At 32.9% G+C, this 24,986-nt stretch overlaps 1 protein-coding gene across 7 annotated transcripts in view; it reads left to right on the forward strand.

Moving 5' to 3' along the window:
- USP15 (ubiquitin specific peptidase 15) overlaps positions 1-24,986 on the forward strand; it is a 146,410-nt gene that overhangs the window by 50,193 nt on the left and 71,231 nt on the right. For all 7 annotated transcript variants that reach the window (XR_001819555.2, XR_005197127.1, XM_017510182.2 and 4 more), the window contains 3 exons: positions 7,720-7,846; positions 14,477-14,622; positions 18,922-18,983. Coding sequence is in view for 5 of the 7 variants with exons in the window: in XM_017510182.2 (XP_017365671.1) it covers positions 7,720-7,846; positions 14,477-14,622; positions 18,922-18,983 (335 nt within the window). In the remaining 2 variants the exon portion in view is untranslated. The remainder of the gene's footprint in view (positions 1-7,719; positions 7,847-14,476; positions 14,623-18,921; positions 18,984-24,986) is intronic.

The following is a 24,986-nucleotide window of genomic DNA, read 5'->3' on the forward strand; positions in this document are numbered from 1 at the left end:
GCTTAAGTGCAATCTCTTAGCTTTCTCAGCATAAAGCCAAAGTAGAGAGGATTTATCCTAGAGAGCATTTGTGGGTATGGCTTTTGCCTAATGGAGTGAACTCCAGTAAGATCCAGTGGAGACCTGCATTGTTTTTGAATTACCTCACAGAACCACTGCCATCTTGGACTGCAGAGACAGTATTAATTGAAAGGAGCCTTTGACCTCCCAAACTGTAATAAGTAGGAATCAGGCTGGAAATTTACTTAACTGCAAGCATGTGCTAATCATGAAAAAAGGACCCAGAGAACAGAGCCAAATGTTAGAAATAATAATTTTCAGGCAAGGGTAGAACTGAGTTGCAGTCAAGGAATTTCTAGAATTTTTCCAGGTAGATTTCATAATTGCTGTGGACCACTGATTCCTTTTACCTCCTGTTTTCCCTGCTTATAAAACAGGAATATTTAAAAGGTTATGTTCTGTGTGCTTCATCGTTTTATTTTGGGTGTATGGGGGGCAGAAAACTTATCTCTTAGTTCACAAACCTATAGATCAAGAGGCACTAGAGTAGTCTCCCTGTGTGATTTTGCTTTCCATGATTTCAGTTACCTGCAGGCAACAATGGTCCAAAAATATAAAGTGGGAAATTGTGGAAATAAACAATTCCTGAGTTTTAAAGTGTGCACCATTCTGAGTAACATGATGCCATCCCACTCTGTGTCCTCCCCATGGACACTATACACTACCTTCTCATTTGTCACTTAGTAGCCATCTTGGTTATTGGTCTACTGTCACAGTGCTTTGTCAAAGGTGATTAGTAGCATAATACAGTGTTACAGTGTTCGTCATTCACTTCACCTCTTCTCATTACGTAGACATTTTATCATCTCACTCATATCACTATAAGAAAAAGGGTGAGTACAGTATGAGAAGCTACCTTGAGAGACCATGCACACATAACTTTTATTATAGTATATTGCTATAATTATTCTATTTTAGTAGTAGTTGTTAATCTTTTGCTGAGCGTAATTAATAAATTAAACTTTGTCATAGATATGTATGTTTGCAAAGGAAAAAACATAGTTAATATAGGGATTAGTGTGCTATTTGTGGTTTCAGGCATCCACTAGGGGTCTTGGAGGTTTTCAAAGGCTTACAGAAAATTTATAATTTGTCAATTAGAGATGACACATTTCTGAACTCCAGGTTGCTAAAATGAATTGAGACTAGTCCGGGACTTTGGAGGAATGTACTTTACATTTTAGGGGAAAGGAGAATCACTGGGGCCCAGGAGGTAGACTATGGTAGCTAACCTCAAAGATGCTCCCCAGTGATTGTGACTTCCTAGAATTTATACTCTTGTGTAATCCTTTCCCACATTGTACTACAATTGGTCTGTTCAGTCAGTAGCATATGGAAGAAGTGGTGGTATGTCACTTCTGAAATTAGTCCTTAAACTATACCAGTACTTCTTTTGGGAGTGCACATACACATGCTGTACCTCCCTCATCCTCTCCCCTCAGATCACTCACTTTGGGCGAAGTCATAACTTTGCCCTTAACTTACCCTATAGAGAGACTCACATAACGAGGAACAGAGGCTGCCAACAGCTACATGAGTGACTTGTAATTAAGATTTGAACAATGTGATTAACCATCATAACCTAATTGACATGTGCATTGTACTTAGTCATTGCAGAATACACATTTCTATTAAGTGGAATTTTTAAGCAAAATAACCATATACTGGGCTGTCAAAATTCCAGTAAACTTCAAATGATAGAAATTGTTCAGTGTATTTTCTGTCATTAGTGGGACTAAGCTAGAATCAGTAACAAAAAGATAACTTGATTATCCCCCAACTACCTAGAAATGGGAAAATATACTAAGTAATCATTGAGGCAAAGAATGAAAATTAGACATATTTTAAACTGAATAATGAAAATACAACTTAAAAGAATGGCTGAATCAGAAGTCATTCTCAGAGGAATTTGATAGCTTAAGTGCAAATATAGGAAAAGAAAGTGAAAATCTGTTGTCTCAACAAGAAAAGGAAATTAAACTGAAGAAGAAACAGTATAAAGTTGACATTAATAAAATATAAAACAAACCTACATTAAATGAACAAAATTCACTCATTATACAGAGCAGTGAAATTTGACCAGTAAAAGAAAGATGAGTCCCGGCAAGATCGATTAAAGATAAAAAGAGAGTAGGCACAAATAATCTATATTATGAATGAAAAAGAAAACATCATAGCAGAGCCTAGAGGCTTTTTTTTAAAAAGGTTATGTTCTGAACAGTTTTATGTAATTTGAAAATTTAGATGAAGTGGATATCTAGACAAAACTTTAAAAGGCCAATACAGTAAGAAATAGGAAACTCAAATTGACTTACATGATTAAAGCAATTGAGTCATTAGAAACCTTCCCACAAAGAAAGCTTCAGGCCAGGAAAGCCTTACCAGTGTGTTCTACCGAATATTTAGGGAAGCCATAAACCAATACCATACAAATTCTTTTCAAGAATAGAAGAAGCAGTACCCCCCAACTTATTTTATAAGGCTAGCATAAACATGACATAAAACCTGAAGGACATTACAAGAAAAAAAAATTACAGGCTGGTCTCACTCATGAACATAGATACTTAAGTCCTAAACACGATGTTAGCAGGACAAATCCAGCAATATGTAAAAAGGGCAAAAATGACCAAGTTAGATATTTTTCAAAGAATGCAATGTTAACTTTGAAAAGCACTCATAACTTTAGCATAATGAAGAAAAATAATCTAAGCAGATATAGAAAGAACATTTGATGCTCAACATCCATGTGTGATCTTAAAAAAAAAAAATAGAAAACTAGGAATAGAAACCTCCTATAAATATCATACTTATTGGTAAAATATTAAAAGTTCTTCCCAAATCAAGAATAACTGTGTTAGAAATCTTAGCCAGTGTGGTAATACAGTGAAAAGAACTAAAAGAGTGAACCTTGAAAAAGAAGACGTGACTGTCAGCGTTTTTAGAAGGCATGATTCTGTAGGTTCAAGATTCCAAAAACGTACTGGTAAACAATTAGAATTAATGGTAAATTTAGCAGGTTGCCTGATATAAGGGCAGTATGGGAAAACCAGTTTTTTATTGGCAACAAATAAAGTTTATTTTTATTTGTACAAATTTATGATGTATGTGAGAAAATTAGTTACATGTGTATAATAACTAGTGATCAAGTCAGGGTATTTAGGGTGTCCTTCACCCTAGTACAATACATTTTTGTTAAGTATAGTCACCCTGCCCTGCTATCAAACATTGAATTTATTCCTTCTATCTTACTGTATGTATAAGATACATATACATGTGTGTTTGTACTTTTAACCCAGTTCCCTTCATCCTTCTTGCTCCCCTCCCCATTCTTCTCAGTCTCTGTTATCTATCTTTCCACTCACTACTTCCATGTGATCAAATTTTTTAGCTTCCACATATAAATAAGGACATATGATATTTGTCATTTTGCCCTGGCTTATTTCATTTAATATAGTGACCTCCAGTTTCATCCATGTTGCTGCAAAAAACATGATTTCATCTTTGTAATGGCTGAATAGTATTCTCTTGTTTATATATACCATATTTATCCATTTGTCCATTGATGAGCACTTGGGCTGATTCCATATCTTGCTATTGTAGATAGTGCTACAATAAACATGTGAGTGCAGGTATTACTTTGATATATTGACTTCTTTTCCTTTGGGTAGATAGGCAGTAGTAGCATGGCTGGATTGAATGGTAATTCTATTTTTAGATTTTTGAGAAATCTCCACACCGTTTTCCGTCATGGCTGTACTAGTTTAAATTCCCGTTAGCGGTGTGTAAGTGTTCCCTTTTCTCTGCATCTTCTCCAGCATCTGTTGTCTTTTGTCTTTTTAATAATATCCATTATGGCTTGGATAATCTCATTGTGGTTTTGATTTGCGCATCTCTGATGATTGGTGATGTTGAGCATATTTTTATATACCTGTATTTGGCCATTCATCTTTTGAGAAATGTTTGTTCATGTCCTTTGCTCACTTTTAAATGGGATTGGTTTTTACCTGTTGAGTTGTTGAGTCCTTGTATATTCTGGATATTAGTCCTCTGTTGGATGAATAGCTTGTAAATATTTTCTTCCCTTCAACAGATTGTCTCTTAATAAAGTTGAATTTTAAAATAACATTTACAGGTTAAAATACTTAGGAATAAACCTAATAAGAATTGTGCTTTTCTATAATGAAAATTGTAAAACATTGCTGGGTAAAACTGAAGAAGACTTAATGAGTTAATGGATCTAGGCTGAAAGTCTAGGGGCTGAAGATGTAGGAGGAGGAGAAGGTCACTAATGTTTTTCTCTAAAGGACCAGATAGTAAATATTTTTAGCTTTATGCGCCCTTACTCTCTTTTGAAATGAGTAAACCTTGCTGATTTGGGCGTAAAAGCAGCCCTAGATAATTAATAATTGGGTATGAAAGTAGCCATAGACATAAATGAAGAGTTGTGGCTGTGTTCCAGTAAAGCACTATTTACAAAAAAATAGATGATGAGGTAGATTTAGCCATCTAAACCTAAGTTTAGCCTAACTTAGTTCATAAGTTTGTCAATCACCGGATGTAGGCATTGGCTTTAGTATCTACCAGCACACGAAAAAGGAGCAACTAGATATTTGCATCCGTTTAGATTGAGTGTACGTCACCATCTTTGAAGTGGTCTAAACCAAAACTTACAAGAATAGGAAAGATGGAGAACTTCTAGGTTAAAAGACATTTAAGAGACGAATCAGTCTACTGATTCTTCAATATATGGACTTTACTTGGATCCTGATTCAAACAGTATATTAAAAATGAGACAGCAGGGAAAATTTGAATATTGACTGGATATTTGATATTAATTAATTAGTGTTAGTATTTTAGGTTATAAGATGGTATTGTGGTTATGTTTGAGTCCTTGTTTCTGAAGAAAATATTCTGAAATGTTTGTGGATAGAATGTCACATATATAGGATTTGTTTCTTATGCATTAAGAACTATGATTTCATAGTTTTGTTGTATTTATCTACTTCTCTGTCTTCATTACCTGTTCTCGCTCAGACTCCAGGATCTAGGTCTAATTTATCTCCTAAGTATAGGTACTCAGTAAATGCTTTTAAAATGAATGAAGCTAGTGCCTGCAAAAGACTAAGTCAATCTGTTAGACCTGTTATTATGAAATTGTTTATACAGTACCAGATTTTTTTAGAAATTACTTTTTTCTTCCCATTTCAGGGAGGAAGGCTCTTGGAATGAAGCAAAGTTTCTGTGAAACTTTTAATACATAGACAGATGTAAAGAGTAGACTACATTAGGTTTATTTCATACATTTAATGACCTTGTAAAAAATGCCCTCAATATTCATAGCAAAAAAGTGAACAAATAGAAATTATTTATTGTAATCCTTTATAAACTTATATTTAGCTCAAATACTTAGTAAAGAGACTTAAAAGAGACTTTGCCTTCATTATGGTTATAAATTAATGAAAATATTTTTACATATCTGTAACTCTTAAATTTTGGACAAGCAGCCAGATTTCATCATGTACTCACTTTTTATTTATGGTAATATAACAGTGTTATAATTCACTTAAAGTAAACATTATAACTATCATCTATAATTCTGAAACATAACTGTCGTTTCTGAATATCTGCCTTCTAATCTTATTTCAAATGTATATTTTAACAGTTATAATTATTAGGTAAATAAAACTATACTTTTATAAGCTTGTTTCTTCCTGTTAGTCTTCATGACCATCGTTTTCAATGCACATATTTTTAATGAAGGCAGGAAGGAAATTTTATGTAAACAAATATAAAGGAGATTATATAAGCAAATAATCTACATGTGACCATTATAACACTGATTCATAAATGTGCTAATTATTTTTCTTTTTATGGTGCTGTTATTTTCAAGCTTTAGTAGTACATATAGTATGACCTTTTCAAATAAAATAGTTTGACAACAAGCTCATATTTTTCAAAAGGGACACCTTGTTAATACACTACTTTTAGAATTGTAAAATAAGTATAAATATAGTAGTAGTATTCTGAGTAGTGATTATTAAAGTTTTAGCAATGTAAAATGTAGGAGAAGAAAAAAATGATGAGAAAAATTTTGAATCCAAGTAGTGTAGGTTTTGAAATAATCTTGATACTTTGTTTCTGTAGATCTCACAATGACTCTGACAGTTAAATCACCAGATTCTTTCCAGGAAAATATCTATAGTATTAAGAAAATTTACTTTCATTTTTAAAGAACTGTACTTATTTAGAAAGTATGTACCTCAATATAAATCATAATGAGGGATTTATTTTATTTTATTGTTATTTGATCATACTTATCCCTTTTCCAGCTTTGTGTTGGTCATTCCATTTTTCTTTTTTCTTCCATAAAAATGAGGCCTGCAGTTTATCTTAGTTTTAGTAACTACCAGTGATTAGTAGCCACTTTAATGTAGTTTTTTAAAAAATTTTACTCAAATGTTGAGCCCTGGTACAGAAATTACTGACTGATAAGAATATTTGATTCCTTGTTTCTCTACTTAAATATAACTACAAGTAATCGTATAAAATTAAATGTTACTACATTTGTAACCATGAAGTACATACTAGATGAACTGCGTTTGAAATTTTTCCATGCAGTGAAAGATAAGTTTGTAAAGTCTCTTTCTGAATTGATGTAAGCTTGTGAGTACATCTAACGGTCGTTTGGAGCCTCCCTTTTGCCATATTTGTCTAATGGATCACATATCAGGCCTATTACTATTTTCAGAAACAGTATTCATGACTGAAATCCTACAGTTAACCTTTAGAAGATCAAAAGGAAATATACTTATTTAAAAGGTGACCTTAATGTATACATATTTCCTTTTTATGCTTTATGGCTTGCATGTTTAACAGCTTTCTTTTAATTGTTACATAGAATTACTAAATATGTAGTTAAAGGTCAAAGTCATTGTAGGGTGAAACTAACGTATCAGTTACCTAGTCATAGCTGAATATTTTGGCAACAGTAATTTGAAGTTATTATTTTAATAGATTTATTTTAACATAACAGTAATGTTTATACAGTTTCATCTAATGAAATTTGATGTAAAATCCTAAAATGAACTACATGAAAGTAGCTACAAACCACTAGTAGTTACTAAAACTAACGTAAACTGCAGGCCTCATTTTTATGGAAGAAAAAGAAAAATGGAATGACCAACACAAAACTAGAAAAGGGATAAGTATGATCATCTAATGAAATTGTATAATCAACTTTTTAAAGGTTTTTCTGCTTGGGATCGCTACTAAAATCTAAAAAGTATATTTGTATCTTCAATCAGAACTGTATTTATTTGTACTATGATGTATAAAACTTTCCCATTATAAATACTGAATATATTATTTATGGTGTACCCAATGTATCTTCATAGATCAGTAGAATGCCTTTCCAGACTTTCACTTAATATTTTAAAATCATGATTCTTTTTTCTTTTAGATATTACAATTTCCAAAAAGGTTTCTTGCTTTTGAGGTTTCAACTATCCAATGTCTTTTTTTATATATTGACAGGCCTTATTAGTGACTGTTTTTTCATTGGATATCTGCAATTTTCTAAAGTCTCTCTAAATATATTGTTGTTAGAATGAAAATATATTGGTATAGGTGACATAAACTTGTTTTGTTTCATTATTTCAGGTGGTTGAACAGGGTATGTTTGTAAAGCACTGCAAAGTAGAAGTATATCTCACAGAATTGAAGCTATGTGAAAATGGAAACATGAACAATGTTGTAACTCGAAGATTTAGCAAAGCCGACACAATAGGTAATGCAAGATCCTGTCTCTTTTTTTAAACCGTTGCTATTAGATATTTAGTTAGAATTATCTTTATTGTATGCTAGTAGGATGATAACCATTTTAAGGATTTATACATAGACATTTGATTTCCAGCTTTGATGCAGTGCCTTAGAGTTAAATTATTTATTGTTTCTTGTATGCTTTTGCATTTATTAACTGAATTTTAACATTTGTGCCATTTTGCCTTTTCAAAAACAAATAATTATTGTTTTAATTTAGTAGACGAAAAATGTGTCAGTTTGTAACATAGAGCTTTAGATAAAAGCCCACTTAAAACTTGGTAAGATCGCATGAAAAATGACAATTTCCTATTTTTTCCCAGCTTTCCTTTGAACTCTAAATACAGTTAAGTAGCTAAGGCAGCAAGCTTAGCATTATTTTGACACATTGATTTTTCAAATTAATAAGTAGTGTAAGCAGTTGTAAGTCTCAAATATAAGTGGACCTAATTCTCTCTATAGATAAAAATATATATAATTGTTTTCTTTCTATTTAAAAGACATATTTTTAATTTTAGATAAAGAATATATTGAATAAAATGCTTTTTTAAATGATTATGAATTTAAGGCCCTGAATTCAAATTATGAATTTAATAAAAATTATGTACTTTTTGTTTCAAAAAACAACTCAAAAATTCTTAAAGTATTTAATTTCAAATGAAGTTATAAAGATTAATGGTAATAACACTGATCTTGGAAAATACAAATGAACAGTGAAGAGGAACAGATAACATGTAGAACCCAGCGTGGAAGAGAGATTAGCAAATTTATGAATTATAGCACAGCATAAGATTTCCTTGTTGGAACCAGTCATTAAAGTAAATGAAAGTGTTTTTGAATTTCATAAGTACATTTGGCTTTCTTTCGCCACTTATCCACTTCGCAGCAGGAAGATACTTGTAACCCATATTTTTTATGAAATAGTAGCATTATTCAAGTACTCAGTGCTTGGTTAATCCTAATGTTTGCACCAAATAAAATACAGCATGATGTTATGAATCTTCATTCTCCTCTCTTTTATTTAGCTAGAACATTTATAAGTTTAAGATTAAGTTTCAGTAAGCTTATAGTTGGCTGGTAGAGATTAAGTTTCAATAAGCTTATAGCTAGAACATTTATAAGTTCGAGATTAAGTTTCAATAAGCTTATAGTGGCTCACACCTGTAATCCCAGCACTTTAGGAGGCCGAGGTGGGTGGATCACCTGAAGTCAACAGTTCGATACCAGCCTGGCCAACATGGCAAAGCCCCATCTCTAAAGTACAGAAATTAGCCAGGCGTGATGGGCATGCACCTGTAGTCCCAGCTACTAGAGAGGCTGAGGCAGAAAAATTGCTTGAACCTGGGTGGTAGAGGTTACAGTGGGCCCATACCATGCCACTGTACTCCAGCCTGGGCAACAGAGCTAGACTTCATTTCAGAAAATAAAAAAAAAGCTCATAGAGTCATATTTCTAAAATGAATGCTTAAAATATAAGGATTTTCATATATAAAGGTTATTATAATTATTACAGTTAAATTGCTTGACTTGAATTTCCAGATTTGTGGCATATATTCAGAAAAATAAGATATTTCTACATATTAAAAACAAAGTTTTCAGCATATGAAAATTATTTTAATCATATGAGTATGTACATGAGAAGTGTCTATAAATCTAACAAGGATAGTCTGTTAAAATTAATTCAGAGAGTTGCCTCTGAAATTTATAGCCAGTTGGATTATAAATGAGAAGCTATCTCTTAAAATAATATTTTCTAGTTATTTTTAAAGTTTGGTATTTTCTTTTCTCCCTACCTCGTTTTAATAGGAAAATTAAATATAAATATGAGACCATCAGAGATCTAATTTTAGAACTTTACTATACTAAACATTTTGAAACTCAGGAAAATCAGCAGCTGGTTTAATTTCTGAATTCAAAACAAGCATTATGAGTTCTCATGATAGAAGAACTGTGTCAGAATTTGTCACAGAGATATAATTTATAAAGGATCACTGCTTCAAAAAGTTAATGATCTAGCACAGATTTTAATCAACATAGCTTAATATACTAATACTTTAAAATGCTACATAAATTGAATATATACTTTAACATTATATATGAACCCAATTTTTGCATACCTATAATTTCTTACTTAGATCATTGTTTTTCGACTGGATTGTTGCTATTTTGGTGGTTCATTAAACAGTTTTAAGGGTAAAGATAATTGAATGGGAAATATTAGAATACAAAATATCAACATATACGTATAAGTCCCAGGTCACAATTTCTTACTGTAGCTCTTAGTTTAAAAAGTTTGAAAGTCTGTATTAGAATGAGTATTCTTTTTAAGCAAAAAAGGTTTGCAAAAATTATAATTAGTCAAGTCAGGAATTTTAGACACTTCATAATTATGGTTATCACACAGTCAAGGTTAACAGTTACTGAACATTTACTATGTTTTAAACACTTGACAGGAATTTTCTTGTTTGAAATTAAACAACTAAGTATCTTCATCTTATAGATAATGAAGCTGAGATTTAGAATCTACCTCAGTTCACCCTGGTACCAAGTGGTAGAGCTAGTACTTTAACTTCACAAGCAGAGCTTTTAAACCGTAGTCTCATCTCTCAGTTGCTGCCTTACACAATCTATGTATGATAAAGGAATATTCATTTTGGAGATATTAATTGGGCTGATTTTGTTTTTCTAAAGAAAGTAGGTTTTTAAACAAAAAATTTACACGAGAAACTTAAGATGGATATATATTTTTCCCTTATGGTCTTTTAAGTAATCTTGATTGATTAAAATAGCTATGTATTTGAAATACAGCAATATAAATTTTATAAACAGAATTAGGAAATATTAGTGCCTATTTTCTCTTGTTACCAAATTAATAAAATATTCTGTTTTCAGCTAGTACTGCCTACATTGATAATAAAAATGATAGCAGGCCATAGGCCATATCTAAATGATTTACTTATCAGGGCCAAAATTTTCTGCCTTCAAATATTTTTCTGCCAAAATTGATATATTTGAGCATTGAGTATGTTCGATTTAGATGAAATAATGGTTTTATTTTCTGTTAACGTTAACTACTAAAAGCATAGAACTTACTGAAAAATACAACCATTTAATTTCTGTGACCTGTATTAATATTTTTTATTCTAATTTTTGTGAGCAACCTGTATTATTTTTCCACCTCTGTATGCTTTTCATCAACTAATACAACTGAATTAATATGTGGAAAAATAAGTACATGCTGTCAGTCCTTTGACCATTCTCAGCTTCAGTGATCTTAACCTGTACCCAAGCTGAATCACCAATTTTCATAGTTTAACCCTAGATTGTCATTATCTGTAACTGCACTTGCCAGATCTCAAATTTAGCATCCTTTGTTCTGACCACCATTTTCTCTGCTCCGATTTTCTCTTGAGCCTGCTATGTTAGACAGTGAAACCCACCTCTCCATTGGTACTGCTTCTGTGATAGTCTCTCATGACCTCCCCCATTGCCAAATCCAGTGGTAATACAGAAATCTCCCATTTTCCTAACCTGCTAGCAAAGTTCAACACAGATCAACTAGTTTTCCATCTAGACGCACTTTCTCCTCACATGGCTTCCAGGGCACAGTTTCTCATTGGCTGCATCTTGTTGGAGCCTTTGTAAAACCCTCTGTGTATTCTTTATCTCAAAATGTCAGTGTCTCCATATTCTCCCAATCTGCCTTTCCTTGGTGATTTGTTTTCCTGGCTTTAAATATTTTCCTCATGTTGAAAATCTTTTAAGTTTATCAGTCCTGCACTGAAGTCTCCCATAATTTCAGTTTCAACTATCACATATCTTCATTTGTATATCTTACAGGCTTCTCAAGAAGATTATCATGTATAAAACTAAGCTCCCTTTCCCAAAAAGTCTAAGGCTCTGTCATTCTTCTTTATCTCCATAATGGCCACTTTTGGTCTTCCAATTGCTTAGGCAAAAAATCATTTCTGATTGCTTTATTGCTTACCCTTCATGTAATCTAGCAGCATTCTTAGCAGTTCTTTCAGAATTTATTCTTGGTCAGACCACTTGTCACTGCTTGGATTGCTGCAATAGCCTAGTTTCCCACCTTCAACTTCGTGTTAGTCCATTCTCACACTGCTATAAAGAACTACCAGAGACCGAGTAATTTATGAAGAAAAGAGGTTTAATTGACTTAACAGTTCCACAGGCTCTACAGGAAACATAGCTAGGAGGCCTAGGAAACATAACAGTCATAGTGGAAGGCAAAGGGAAGCAGGCACATCTTGCCATGGCGTGGCAAGAGAGAGGACAAAGGGGCAAGTGCTACACACTTTCAAGCAACCAGATCACATGTGAACTCACTCACTATCACAGGAACAGCAAAGGGGAAATCTGCCCCCATGATCCACTTACCTCCCACCAGGTCCCTTCCCCAACACTGGGGATGACAATTCAACATGAGATTTGGGTGGGGACCCAGAGCCAAACCTTAACAGACCTTCTGCAGTGTTCTTCACCAGCAGCAAAATGAACATTTAAAATGTCAGTCATATCATACCACTTCCCTTCCCAACTCCTCAGTGGCTTCCTTTCTTGCTCAGATTAAAATATAACTACTTTAGTAGCTCACAGAAGTATATATAATCCACAGAAGTACCTTTATAGTCTCATTTCTACCTTACTTATTCTACTTCAGCCACATTGATGTACTATGCTGTTCTAAAACATGCCAAGCACATACGCACTTAAAGGCTTTTACGTTACTATCTCTATGCAAGTAATGTTTCCCCATATGTAAATTAGATCTCAAAACTCAATAAAGAGGAAATTTCCACATTTGCTTATAATATATTATGTACCACAGGTGTTTGTATTAATAGAAAAAATATCCAGAAGAAGAATTATCAAAGTATCAGCAGTGGTTATATCTAAGTAAACAATTTATTTCTTTTTGTCAGTATTTTTGGTATTTTTGCCAAGAGAAAAAATTATTTCTGCCCTTAGGAAAAATTTATTCGTTTTTATAGAGAGACTAAAACAAGTCCCTTCCTTGGCTTCTTCCTTTACCCTCCTTCCTAGGTAATGTTTTGTTTCTTGATCTCTGTGTGATTTACATGGGTATGTCCACTTTGGAAATTTATCACAAGATACTGATGATTAGTGAATAGTTCTGTATATATGTTTACTTTAATAAAAAGAACAACACAAAAAAATACAACCCTACCAAAATAGAAAGCAGTACTGGTATGGTTTGACTCTGTGTCCCCATCCAAATCTCATGTCCCCCATGTGTTGGAGGAGGAGCCTGCCGGGAGGTGTTTGGATCATGGAGGCGGATTTCCCCCTTGCTGTTCATGCGATAGTGAATGAGTTCTCATGAGATATGGTTGTTTAAAAGTGTGTAGCATTTTCCGCTTCGCACTGTCTTTTGTTCTGCCATGATAAGATGTGCTTGCTTCCCTTTCACCTTCCATCGTGATTGTAAGTTTCCTGAGGCCTCCTAGCCATGCTTCCTGTACAACCCATGGAACTGTAAGTCAGTTAAACCTTTTTTCTTCATAAATTACCCAATCTCCTGTAGTTCTTTGTAGCAGTATGAGAACAGACTAATTCAAGTACTAACAGTATATTTATTTTATGTAATTATTTAAATATTCTGGGTGATTTGCTTTAAGTTTTGAGATAATGCTGTTGATATTTTGAATTAGTGCCCTTTTTTTGCTGATTTAATGCCCTTATCAAAACCTCACTGAGTACAAGACTATTAGAAAACATTAGCTGCTAGATAGACAATGTTATTGGTCTAAAAGTATTCTGTATTTATATATCATAAAATATTTTAATTACTGTTTTCTTGAATTGGTTAGGCAAGTTATTGACCAGAACTAGATGGATATGATAGTATTACGTAATATTTTTCTGATATTTAAAAATTTTAAAGATGTATTTAACTATAGGTACTGGAACTCAATTATGTCTGTACTCTCAAATATGTAGACATTGTGTATCTTATTTTATACAGGTTAAGCTGCTAATGTTAAGTAAATAAATACAATTTCAGTAAATTGATTTAGAAATCAGGAAAAGACTTGGATTTACCTTGAAAATACTAAATTTTGGTGAATACAGACATCCCTTCAAACAGGCACTTTCTTTTTTATTGTGTCCATATATTCTAATTAACTGTTCAGTTTAAACTATTTTTAAATTGTTTATTTAGTACCTTGAAATTTTCCCATCTGTAACATCTCTTAACCATACTTTAATTCCTAATTTCTACATCTCAGAAAAAATATTTGAATTATATGTTAAAAGTTAAAGTTTATCCTGTGTAGCACAAATTATATTTCATTTTTGGTGATTGAACTCTTACCTTTTGAGGTTTTTAATTCCCCAAGTAATTTGTTGTAGTACAAATAGCATTTTTTCCATAAAAACACACTCGGTCTTAAAAACCCTTTTGTTGGTTTGTGTTTTATAGATTTATTACATATTTAGTCTTGATATTCTATTTGTATTTTAAATTTAGAATTTTTTTCTGATAACATTTAGCTGTGTGTGGTATATTTTGAAATATATATTATATTCATATATTTTTTCTCCTTAAATCTAGATACAATTGAAAAGGAAATAAGAAAAATCTTCAATATTCCAGATGAAAAGGAGACCAGATTGTGGAACAAATACATGAGTAATACATTTGAACCACTGAATAAACCAGACAGCACCATTCAGGATGCTGGTTTATACCAAGGACAGGTATTGTTTATTTTAAGCCTACTAATACATGAAGGTTTTTTGGATTGATGAACTTTAATTAATATCCTGGCAATATATAATGGGCTCTACTGTTCCTGCTTCCTCTTTCTAAATTCATCTCTTACCTATCACTGCTAGTTACTGACTGTGACTTCTAATTCCCTACTTGAGCTTAGGAATAATCTACTTGTTAAAAATAAATCATTTTTAATTAGAAAAAAAAAATCCCAGCTAATATTATAAGGTGGGTCAGCAAACTTTCTGTAAAAGACCAAATAGTAAACCTTTATGGAGCATCTGTTATTTATACAGTTCTCTGTTACAAGTTACAGTTCTCTGTAGGCCATAAAGTAGCATCTAAAATGGTGCCATTGTAGTACACAAAAACAAGCATAGATGCTACATTAATAAATGAGTATGGCTATGTTTTAATGAAACTATTTATATAAATGTGCAGCAGGCTAAGTGAAATGTAGTTTTGTCAGCCCTTGTTGAAAGGTGTCAGCTCCCAGTTTGGTTTGGTTTGGTTTGGTTTTTTGAGATGGAATCTCACTCTGTGGCCCAGGCCAAAGTACAATGGTAAGATCTTGGCTCACTGCAACCTCCACCTCCCAGGTTCAAGCGATTCTCCTGCCTCGGCCTCCCAAATAGCTGGGACTACAGCCTCATGTCACCATGCCCAGCTAATTTTTGTATTTTTAGTAGAGATGGAGTTTGACCATATCGGCCAGGATGGTCTCAATCTCTTGACCTCATGATCTGCCCGCCTTGGCCTCCCAGAGTGCTGGGATTACAGACATACACCACTGCACCCGGCCAGTATTTGTTTTAATAGTATAATCCAAATAAATAAAAGTTTTGAGAAAGGAAGAAGTTTAGTCACAGTCAGCAAGTCCTACTGATTCTACCTTCTGACTATCTTTTGAAATAATCTCTCTGTTCCATTCTCAGCCCTTAATTTTCATAGTCTCTTCATAGATCCCTCTGTCTCCAGGCTCTTGTACGTCTGCTCTTTTTTCCTTCGTTTTTTCATTATTAGCAGATAGCAGTAGGACACTCTTGTTCTTGCCAGAATACTCATTCTAAAATGTAAACTTCACTGTCTTCCTTTTATAAACTTTTCTTGGTTCCTTAATAATTATCAAGTCCAGGCACTTTAAGCCAGCATGCAGGTTATGGTTTAACCTCTTCTCTACTCTTCCACCATCATCAGATTATCTTGGTTGTGTGGTTTGTACTCAAGCGGCACCAAACTGAGCTGCTTATCGTTCCCTGAACACACTATGCTATCCGGTACTCCTGTGCTTTCCAATGTGTTATTCCATCTGCCTGATGTACATGTCCTTGCAATCCCTGTATTCATCCATCAAAAAGTCCTTTTAACCATCCACATACTCAAATTAACCGTCCTATACCATCATGTAGGCTAGCCATATCCTTTTCATCTTTCAGATTCTAGCTCAAATGTCCCGTCATCTATCCAGCCTTCCCTGTTTCTCTCAATATCCATTGAAGAATAAGATGTTTCTACTTTGGAGAAAAAAAGGATGCTTCCTTAACTTCCACAATGATTTATGCATATATGTTTTACATCACTCATTATATGCTTTAGTTATTTGTATATTAATCTCCCTAGACTATGAGGCCCTTGTTTTGTTTAGACTTTGTACCCTGTTTGTATTTTCAGAAACTAACGGTACCTGGTATTCTGATATATAGAAGATTTTTGTTGTTGTTGTTTTATTTAAAAATTACTGTTAATATCAATAATATGATTCTGAGTTGTGGAAAAATTCAGAGAAACTGAGGGAAATTAATTTTTAGTAAATGCCTGCTATATGTCAAGGATTATACTAGGCTATCAAAATACAGTGATTTTCATATTTATTTTAGTCATTATATTCTTAAGAGAAATCTTACAAAATGCAGTATGTATCACAGTTAAAAAGGAAATGAAACTGATTGAAGCTTAAAGTATGGACCTTGGAAATCCACTGATTAGCCAACACTGCCCTTTTAGTTAGCCAGCTCTCTCTTTCTGTCTTCCCGTAGACATAACCTCTCTGCTTTGTTTTCATTCATTAGGCCTTGAGGTAGCTCCAGAAGTACAATTTGAAATCTGTAGAATTCTTTCTTTAAAACTTTTCAGCAATCCTATGAAATTAGTGTTACTCTTTTCACCATGTACATTAGAAAACAGAGACTTAGAGAAGTCAAATAATTTCATCTTCTTGATAGGTATGCATTTATCAGATGGCAGACGAGAGAATAATTTAATGAGATTAAATATTCTTTTAAGGAACTGACCTTTAAAAACAGGAATGTTTCAAAGAATACTTATTAAATTTTTCAGACTTTATAATAATTCTTCAGCCAGAGAAGATAAATGAACTAAAAGATAGTAAATAACCAAACACTCTCCTCGACCTTTTTTTTTTTTTAATACTTAAATTCAAAGTATCCTCATTAGAAAATGAAACAAAGACATACTATTGAAGAGTTTGCCTCCCATTTGGGAGGCATTTCTTCTCTCCTTTTTTGTATGAGTTTAATTTTAATGTAGAATCTTTCCAAAAATATTTTTATTTTGAGTTAAAGTTTTAACTGTAACAAAATTTTATTCAGAAAATGATGCATTTGAATAAAGGACTCAATTTTAATATTTCTGATGGCCTTCAGCATTAGTATTTGTGGTTTTAACAATATGGAATGTTAAGTATAAATACTGTTAGAAATTAAGACATTATGGTTAAATAATTCTATTGAATGCATAAGTTAGAAATCTTCTGTAGCTAAAATCTTGTTGTATAACTGATTTAAGTCCTCCAAATGATTTATAAAGATTATATGTATATTTATGCATATAGTTTATCTGTAACTGTTGCTACAGTTATAAATTGCAGTAAAGGAAAGCATTCTTGAGAAGTTAAAAGTCACTCACTAAATTCTACTTTGTAAATCTTTAAAAAATATATATATATATATATAGGAATGAAAATCAGAAAATTGAGATAATGATGACGCATTTATAGTAGGTAGGGAGAGGAATGTGATCAAGAAGGGATCAGTATAGTAGGTACATGGTGCTCTATTCTTTATATGGTACAAATACAGTTTTTAATGTGTGAAATAATAGATTTTTAAAGCAAACTTTAATATTTTAATTAGCACCCTCTTAAGGTTTCATGAATTTTTTTAAAATCAACATTTTATTGTTTGTTACATGCACTCTGAAACATGCTTACATTTTTACATGGTTAGGATCTAAATGCCAATGTATAAATGGCCTGGAAATATACAGTTCACAAAAATATATTACTATGTCCATGTAGAGTTTGCAACTTAAAAAGTTAATGAAACAGTAAATGAAATGTATTCAAATTTGTAATGCCTTGGATTTACTTCAAGTCATTTTGTCTGTATTACAGTTTTCGCATGGAAATTATAGATATTAACTTTTTATTGGTATTATCACATAGTTCCTTTGCAAATTTAATTATTTTTGCTAAGTTTTTCTTCATTATTTTGCTAAATTTTACAACAGACTAATCCATATCAAAAACTAAAAGAAAGACTTCTTTGTTAGACTGAAAGATATGAGGAAAGATTTTAGGGTGTTTTAAAATAAAATATAGCTCTGCCTAAGCCTATACTTTTTGTTTATTAGAGGTGATTTCTGTCAACTTCAACCATGCTGTAACAGAACTTCAGTCTTATTCTCATAAATGGGACTCTGTCATTTGTATATTTAAAGATTCTATAATTTCCATTGTGGTAATATAAATACACACTAATTTCAAAACCCCAAATGAATTCTACATAATCTGTAATTTAGAATTGTCTGTGTCACCTTTTGTCTGCATTTGCATAAAAATAAGTTAGCCAAGATTCTATGTCAGTATGTTTAACAACTGCAAATATTTATTGTTCTTTATGCAGTTCTCTGTTATAAGCTACAAATACAAATAGAAAATATATTCTCTAAATACAGGGGAATTTATGTTCTGTGTACTTGGTTTAAGTTTTCTTAAACTTAAAATCATGGAACCAGTGGTTTTCTTTACAGTTTATCTTGTAGGATTCCTTCTCACGATCATTACTGATTTCTTATTTGAGGTATTTTAGTCTCCAGTGCCTAGCTTTGAAATGGTAATACAGATTACCCGTTCACCTTGTCTGCTGTTTCCTTTAAATAATCACAGAGTTACTTTAGTTTCTTAGTGTATTCAGCTAAGCTTCTAAAGTTATTTTAACTTCAGAGTTATGGAAAAACATCCTTTTATTGTGTCATGTTTGCAGGTATTAGTGATAGAACAGAAAAATGAAGATGGAACATGGCCAAGGGGTCCTTCTACTCCTAAGTAAGTGCTCCCACTTCTTATGGCTTATTTTATGATTTTGAAGCCTTTGATGTTAGATAATCAAATCCACAGTGATGGAAGAACCTAGTTGTATATTGCAAACATTCATGCCTTCTTTATATTTGAGTATTTTATTCTTAGTATACAAGCTATCTAAATTTGCTATTAATTAATGTTACTATTATAAAACCTTCCAATTCAAATATCTTAAGGTATAGTGTAAACATATGGTATAAGTGAGAAAGTTGCATTGTCTAATACAGTCAAATCATTAAATATTAATTTTTGAAGCATTTTTGTGCCTTTTAAAAGTATCTTAAAATATTTCTTTATCAAAATGAATCTGATGTGAAAGTAGTATTTATTTAAATGAAAGTTTTAAATAAAGAAACAGAAATAGAGGAGTATATGAGGTATTTTTGAGGGTAAATGAAAGAAGAGTTAGGAATCTTTTTAGCTGTTTTAGAATTAATAGATCCACACTCCATTATCAAAACATTTAAGACCAGTTGTGTTTAAATATTCAGACTTCTCAAAGCTTTAAGAAGTAATATGGTACATGTCCCACCTGTTACTGTAATGTTTTTGTTTCTGCAAGAGAACACTTTATAATCAAACACATTAATATTTCTTTAGCAAATACTCATACTAAGTGGGATAAATAAAGACTAAAATAGCATTTTATCAGTTTAAGTCAAGTTACCACCAAATGAACTGTGAAAAAATTTTTTAGGTTTTCAGAGCTTTGGAATTTCAGATGCTCTGATAAGGGATTGTGAACCTGTATTTTGAGATTCTTAAAATAATGATTTTTAGAATCCATTAATAACAGCTTAGTAAGTTTCAACCAAGCAAATAAAAAAAAAATCTACTTTATTTTGTTTAAAACTACAATGCACTCCAGGCGTGGTAGCACATGCTTGTAATCCCAGCACTTTAGGAGGCCAAGGCAGGTGAATCACAAGGTCAGGAGTTTGAGACCAGCCTGGCCAACATGGTGAAACCCCATCTCTACTAAAAATCCAAAAATTAGCCAGGAACGGTGATACATGTCTGTAATCCCAGCTAGTTGGGAGGCTGAGGCACAAGAATCACTTGAACCCAGGAGGTTGCAGTTAGCCGAGATTATGCCACTGTATTTCCAGCCTAGGCAAGAGTGAAACTGTCTCAGAAAACATAAATAAATAACATAAAACTACATTCTCCCTTTTATAAGTGGTTTTCTATCCTTTTTATCTTATGTGAAGTTTTTGGTTTTTTTTTTTTTTTTTTTTTTTTTTTTTTTTTTTTTTNATATGAGAAGGTACATAAATATATTAATTACATGAAGGTTATTTTTATACTTACCATACTTTGTTGAATGTAGTACAAGGGTAGAACTTAGTATAAAAGTAGTACTTTTATTAAGATATTGATATTAAAAGCATGTGGGTTGAATTATATAGATTTTATAACTGGTGAAGGTTTGGAAGTTAGGAATTTTTTGTGTGAATATTTACTTTTAGTCTTTAAAGCAGAACCACTGTTGTTTCCTAACATGTTCAGGTTGCTGTGTACTTGCTATGTCTTTAAATAATTTTTGAAATTATAAAATTGTTTATGGATTAATGTAAAAAAATATGAGTTCTAAAGATTGAGAGATCTTTTTTTACTTAAAAATGACTGATTTTCACCAGAAAGATAAGACTAATTTTATATTTTCTTTTATTATCTAATATAGCACAATATTATTTTTATTTATTTCAACAACTGTAGTACTTGCTTTGTGTAAAAGAAGACACAATTTCCTATATAATACCCATCACATCATACAAATGCAATAAATATTGGTGAATGCAATTGCTATGCTAGAGATGTACAAAAGTACAATTAATAGTCTCATTTTTCACTGGATCTACTAGTTTAATAAGGATGCCATATATTAAAGCATAGAAAAGTTAAGTATCCATTCACTATAAAATATAAGAAATACTATACACCAGTATGTCATAAATTGCCAAATAACAATTTACTAGAATACGAAAAAAGATTTGCACCTGTGTATGAAAAGATTCTCAGAAAACTAAGAATAAAGGGAAATTCTAACTTATGCCAAGTTTATAGCAAAAGTTATATTTCATTGAGAAATTTTGAGCTCAATTTAAGAGTAGGAGATTAGGAAGAAGAAACAAAATTCACTGTTTGTGTATGATATAGCCATTTGTATAAAATCCAAAACTGTCAGAAAACTACTAGAACTGAGAATATTCAGCAAGATTGTCTAATATAAGATTAATTTATAAAAAGCAGTTGTTTTTTCTATACCGAGAGATCAACAATCTTTTTTATAAAAGACCAGATAAATGTTTTCAGCTTTGTGGGCCATATGGCCTCTGTCATAACTATAACTGCTGATGTAGTATGAAAGCAGCCTTAGACATCATGACAACACATGCCAATGCCTGTGTTCCTGTAAAACTTTATTTGTAAGTAGATAGCAAGCTTGGATTTGGCCTGTGAGCCACAGATTTCTAACCCCTGCCGTTTATTGTGAGAAACCCACTTAGAAAATAGTCTAACAAAAATTAACCTAATTTAAAATGCATAAAATCTTCATGAGAAAAAAAATTTAAGTTTATTAGAAAATAAAAGATTGTCATGTACTGTATGGCTTACAGTACCTAGTAATGCCTGTTTTCTCTTGAGCACATCAGTGCCACTCAAAATTCTTTTGTCAAGAAACTTGACAAACTCGTTTTAAAGTTAGCATTGACCAGTACAGGTCCAGAATTAGCTGAGTCAGTGTTGACAAAAAAGAGAAAGGAGGGAACACTAGATCTATAAGGTAATTGAGAGTTACTGTAAAATTATACTAATAAAAACAATATAATGCTAGCAAAAGAAAGGCAAATACTGGTATAAACTAGTACTCTCAAAAAGATTCATGTATATTTGACAACTTGATATATGGTGTGGCACAAGTAGGTAGTGAAGTTGCTGAAAACAGATGATTACTTAGTTTTAGTGGGAGTACTGGCTATTTTGAGAAAAAGAAAGCTAGATTTCTACCTTCTGCTTTTTATGCAAAGGCTAACTCTAGAAGGATTAGAGACCTGAATAAGAAATATAACACTTGAAAGTGATGAGGCTGGGCATGGTGGCTCACACCTGGAATCCCAGCACTTGGGGAGGCCAAGGCAGGTGGATCATTTGAAGTCAGGTGTTTGAGACCAGCCTGGTCAACATGGTGAAACCCTGCCTTTAGTAAAATACAAAAATTAGCTGGGTATGGTGGTGGGGGTCTGTAGTCCCAGCTACTCAAGAGGCTGAGGCAGGAAAATCGCTTGAAACTGGGAGGGCGGAGGTTTCAGTGAGCCAAGATGGTGCCACTGCACTCTAGCCAGCATAACAGAGTGAGACTCCATCTTTGAATGAATAGATGAATGAATGAAGTGAATCATAGAAATTTTGGAGAATAGCTACATCATAGGGATCATAGAACATAATGTGAAAATTTAATGGATCTGATTATATCAGAATTAAGGATTTTTGTTGAAAGAACTATACACAGAGTTAAAAGTCAGATGTCAGCTTTGGAACTTTTAAAACCTAAAGGGAATAATACCTATAATGATATATCAAGAACCCCTATAACTTAACAGAAACAAAGAAAAATCGCTTTTAAAAAAATAGATAAAAGATATGAACATACAATTTAAATAAAGGGTAGCCGAGTCCTGACAGATGAGAAGATAGACAAACTCACTAATAATCCGAAAAGATGAAAGTAAATGAATATAGTTTTTCACCCATCAAAATGACAAATATTTAAAAGTTTGCTGATGTCAAGTATTGTGTAGACGTGTACTTAAAACGATGCAAGTATAAACTAATACTATCATGCTATAAATCAGTAAGTAGTTAATTAAATCAGAAGCGTTTAATCCATCTGACCCAGCACTCAGAGGAATCTTTATACAAATCTTTGAGGATATAATCTTTGTAGCTGCATGGTTTATGGTAGTGGGAATTTGGAGATAATATCCATCACTGGTATATAGAGCAAATAAAAGAAATGGGATGGTAGTAACAATGGTAAGATCTTTAAAACTAGATGAAGCTTTAAAACATACAGCTGAGAGAGAAACAATGAGATTCATAAATATTTAAGAACATGCAAAAAACACAGTAGAAGGAAATCAGAGTAGAGATAAGAGGAAGAAAAAAGAAACAAGTTTGAGGAAGTATCACTGCTAAATTTATATTTCTATAGTTTACGCTAGGATGCAGATTCATTTTTCTGGATGAATGCTGGCTTAAAAAAAAAAAAAAAAAGATGAGACCGGCCTCGGTGGCTCATGCCTATAATCTGAACACTTTGGGAGGCCGAGATGGGTGGATCATTTGAGGTCAGGAATTCTAAAAGCCTGGCCAACATGGTGAAACCCCTCTCTATCAAAAATACAAAAATTAGCCAGGTGTGGTAGCAGGCACCCGTAGTCCCAGCTATTCAGGAGACTGAGGCAGGAGAATTGCTTGAACCCAGGAGGCAGAGGCTGCAGTAACCCAGGATTGTGCCACTGCACTCCAGCCTGGGTGTTAGAGTGAGAGTCTATCTCAAAAAAAAAGAAAAAAAAAAGAAAAAACAAAAAAAAAACACAAATGGAATGCCTCTGTATTCATTGAAAAGTACATTTTAGGCCTGGCAAAGTGGCTCACACCTGTAATCCTACCATTTTGGGAGGCTAAGATAGGAGGATCACTTGATCCCAGGAGCTCAAGATGACTCTGTTCAGCATAGCAAGACCCTGTCTCTACAAAAGTATACAAAAATTAGCCAGGTGTGGTGGCATGCATCTATAGTCTAGCTACTCCGGAAGCTGGGGTGAGAGGATTGTATGAGCCCAAGAGTTCAAGGCTGCAAAGAGCTATGATCACACCACTGTACTCCAGCCTGTGCGAGAGAGATACCCTGTCTCTCAAAAAGGGGAAGAAGAAAGAAAAATCAGAAAAGCACGTTATAAACACATGACATTAACTTAGGCAAATTTAACTCCAGCACAAGGCATGTAATTTTAGGTCCTTAGGAAGGACTTCAAGATTAATGAAGATATAGAACAGTTTATATGCCTCAAAATTGTCACATATTTGTCAGAAGACAACCTCTGGCCCTCAAGATGGAATGAAAATGCTCTTTCTAATAAATATCACTAACCTGGAATTTGTCCATCATGTTGTACATAACCAGTTCCTAGCTAGGATGTCAAATATGGAGGAAAAATAATTAAAACTGTAATGGTGATAGAAGATTCACTGGTAGAATTTATTAAAACAGTTTCTTGGGCCCCATCCTCAGAATTTCTTATTCATTATATCTGGGTGTGGCTCATTTCTAATAAGTTTGCAGGTGACACCAATGCTGTTGATCTAAAGATGACAATCAGAAATTTTTTTGGTAATGTTTATTGACATTTACTATGTTAACCACATTGTCAGTGGCATCCACGGTTCCCACCCCAGACCAGCAAAATATAAATCTTTATAGTTAGCCAGGGAATTTGCACTTTAAGTACTTCTGTGAACAAGAAAATATAAGAATACTACCATAAGTAGGCACATGTGAAACCATGTGTTAGTATTTTATCTGTTCTATACAACTGAAAATACGGGAACCTACTTAGTGCTCTGATGTCCTAAAATTGTATTAGGCCCATTTGGATTAGAATTGAAACTCTGTATCCTCTGCTGAAGCATAAATTTTTGGGCTACTTGAGAAGAAATGCTAAAAATTCAAAAAATGTTAAGGGTAAAATATAATTTTATTTAAAACATGTAGTCTTTTAGTTACCAAAAAAATCTATGTATATGCTTTTAATCAGCACCTAAAACAACTCGAAATCTGTGTTAGAAATCTAAGAACCTTGTAATCCCAGCTACTCAGGAGGCTGAGGCAGGAGAATTGCCTGAACCCGGGAGGCGGAGGTTGCGGTGAGCCGAGATCGCGCCATTGCACTCCAGCCTGGG

This window comes from Cebus imitator, unplaced genomic scaffold (genome assembly GCF_001604975.1).
Source record: "Cebus imitator isolate Cc_AM_T3 unplaced genomic scaffold, Cebus_imitator-1.0 Scaffold433, whole genome shotgun sequence".
Taxonomy (NCBI): Eukaryota; Metazoa; Chordata; class Mammalia; order Primates; family Cebidae; genus Cebus; species Cebus imitator.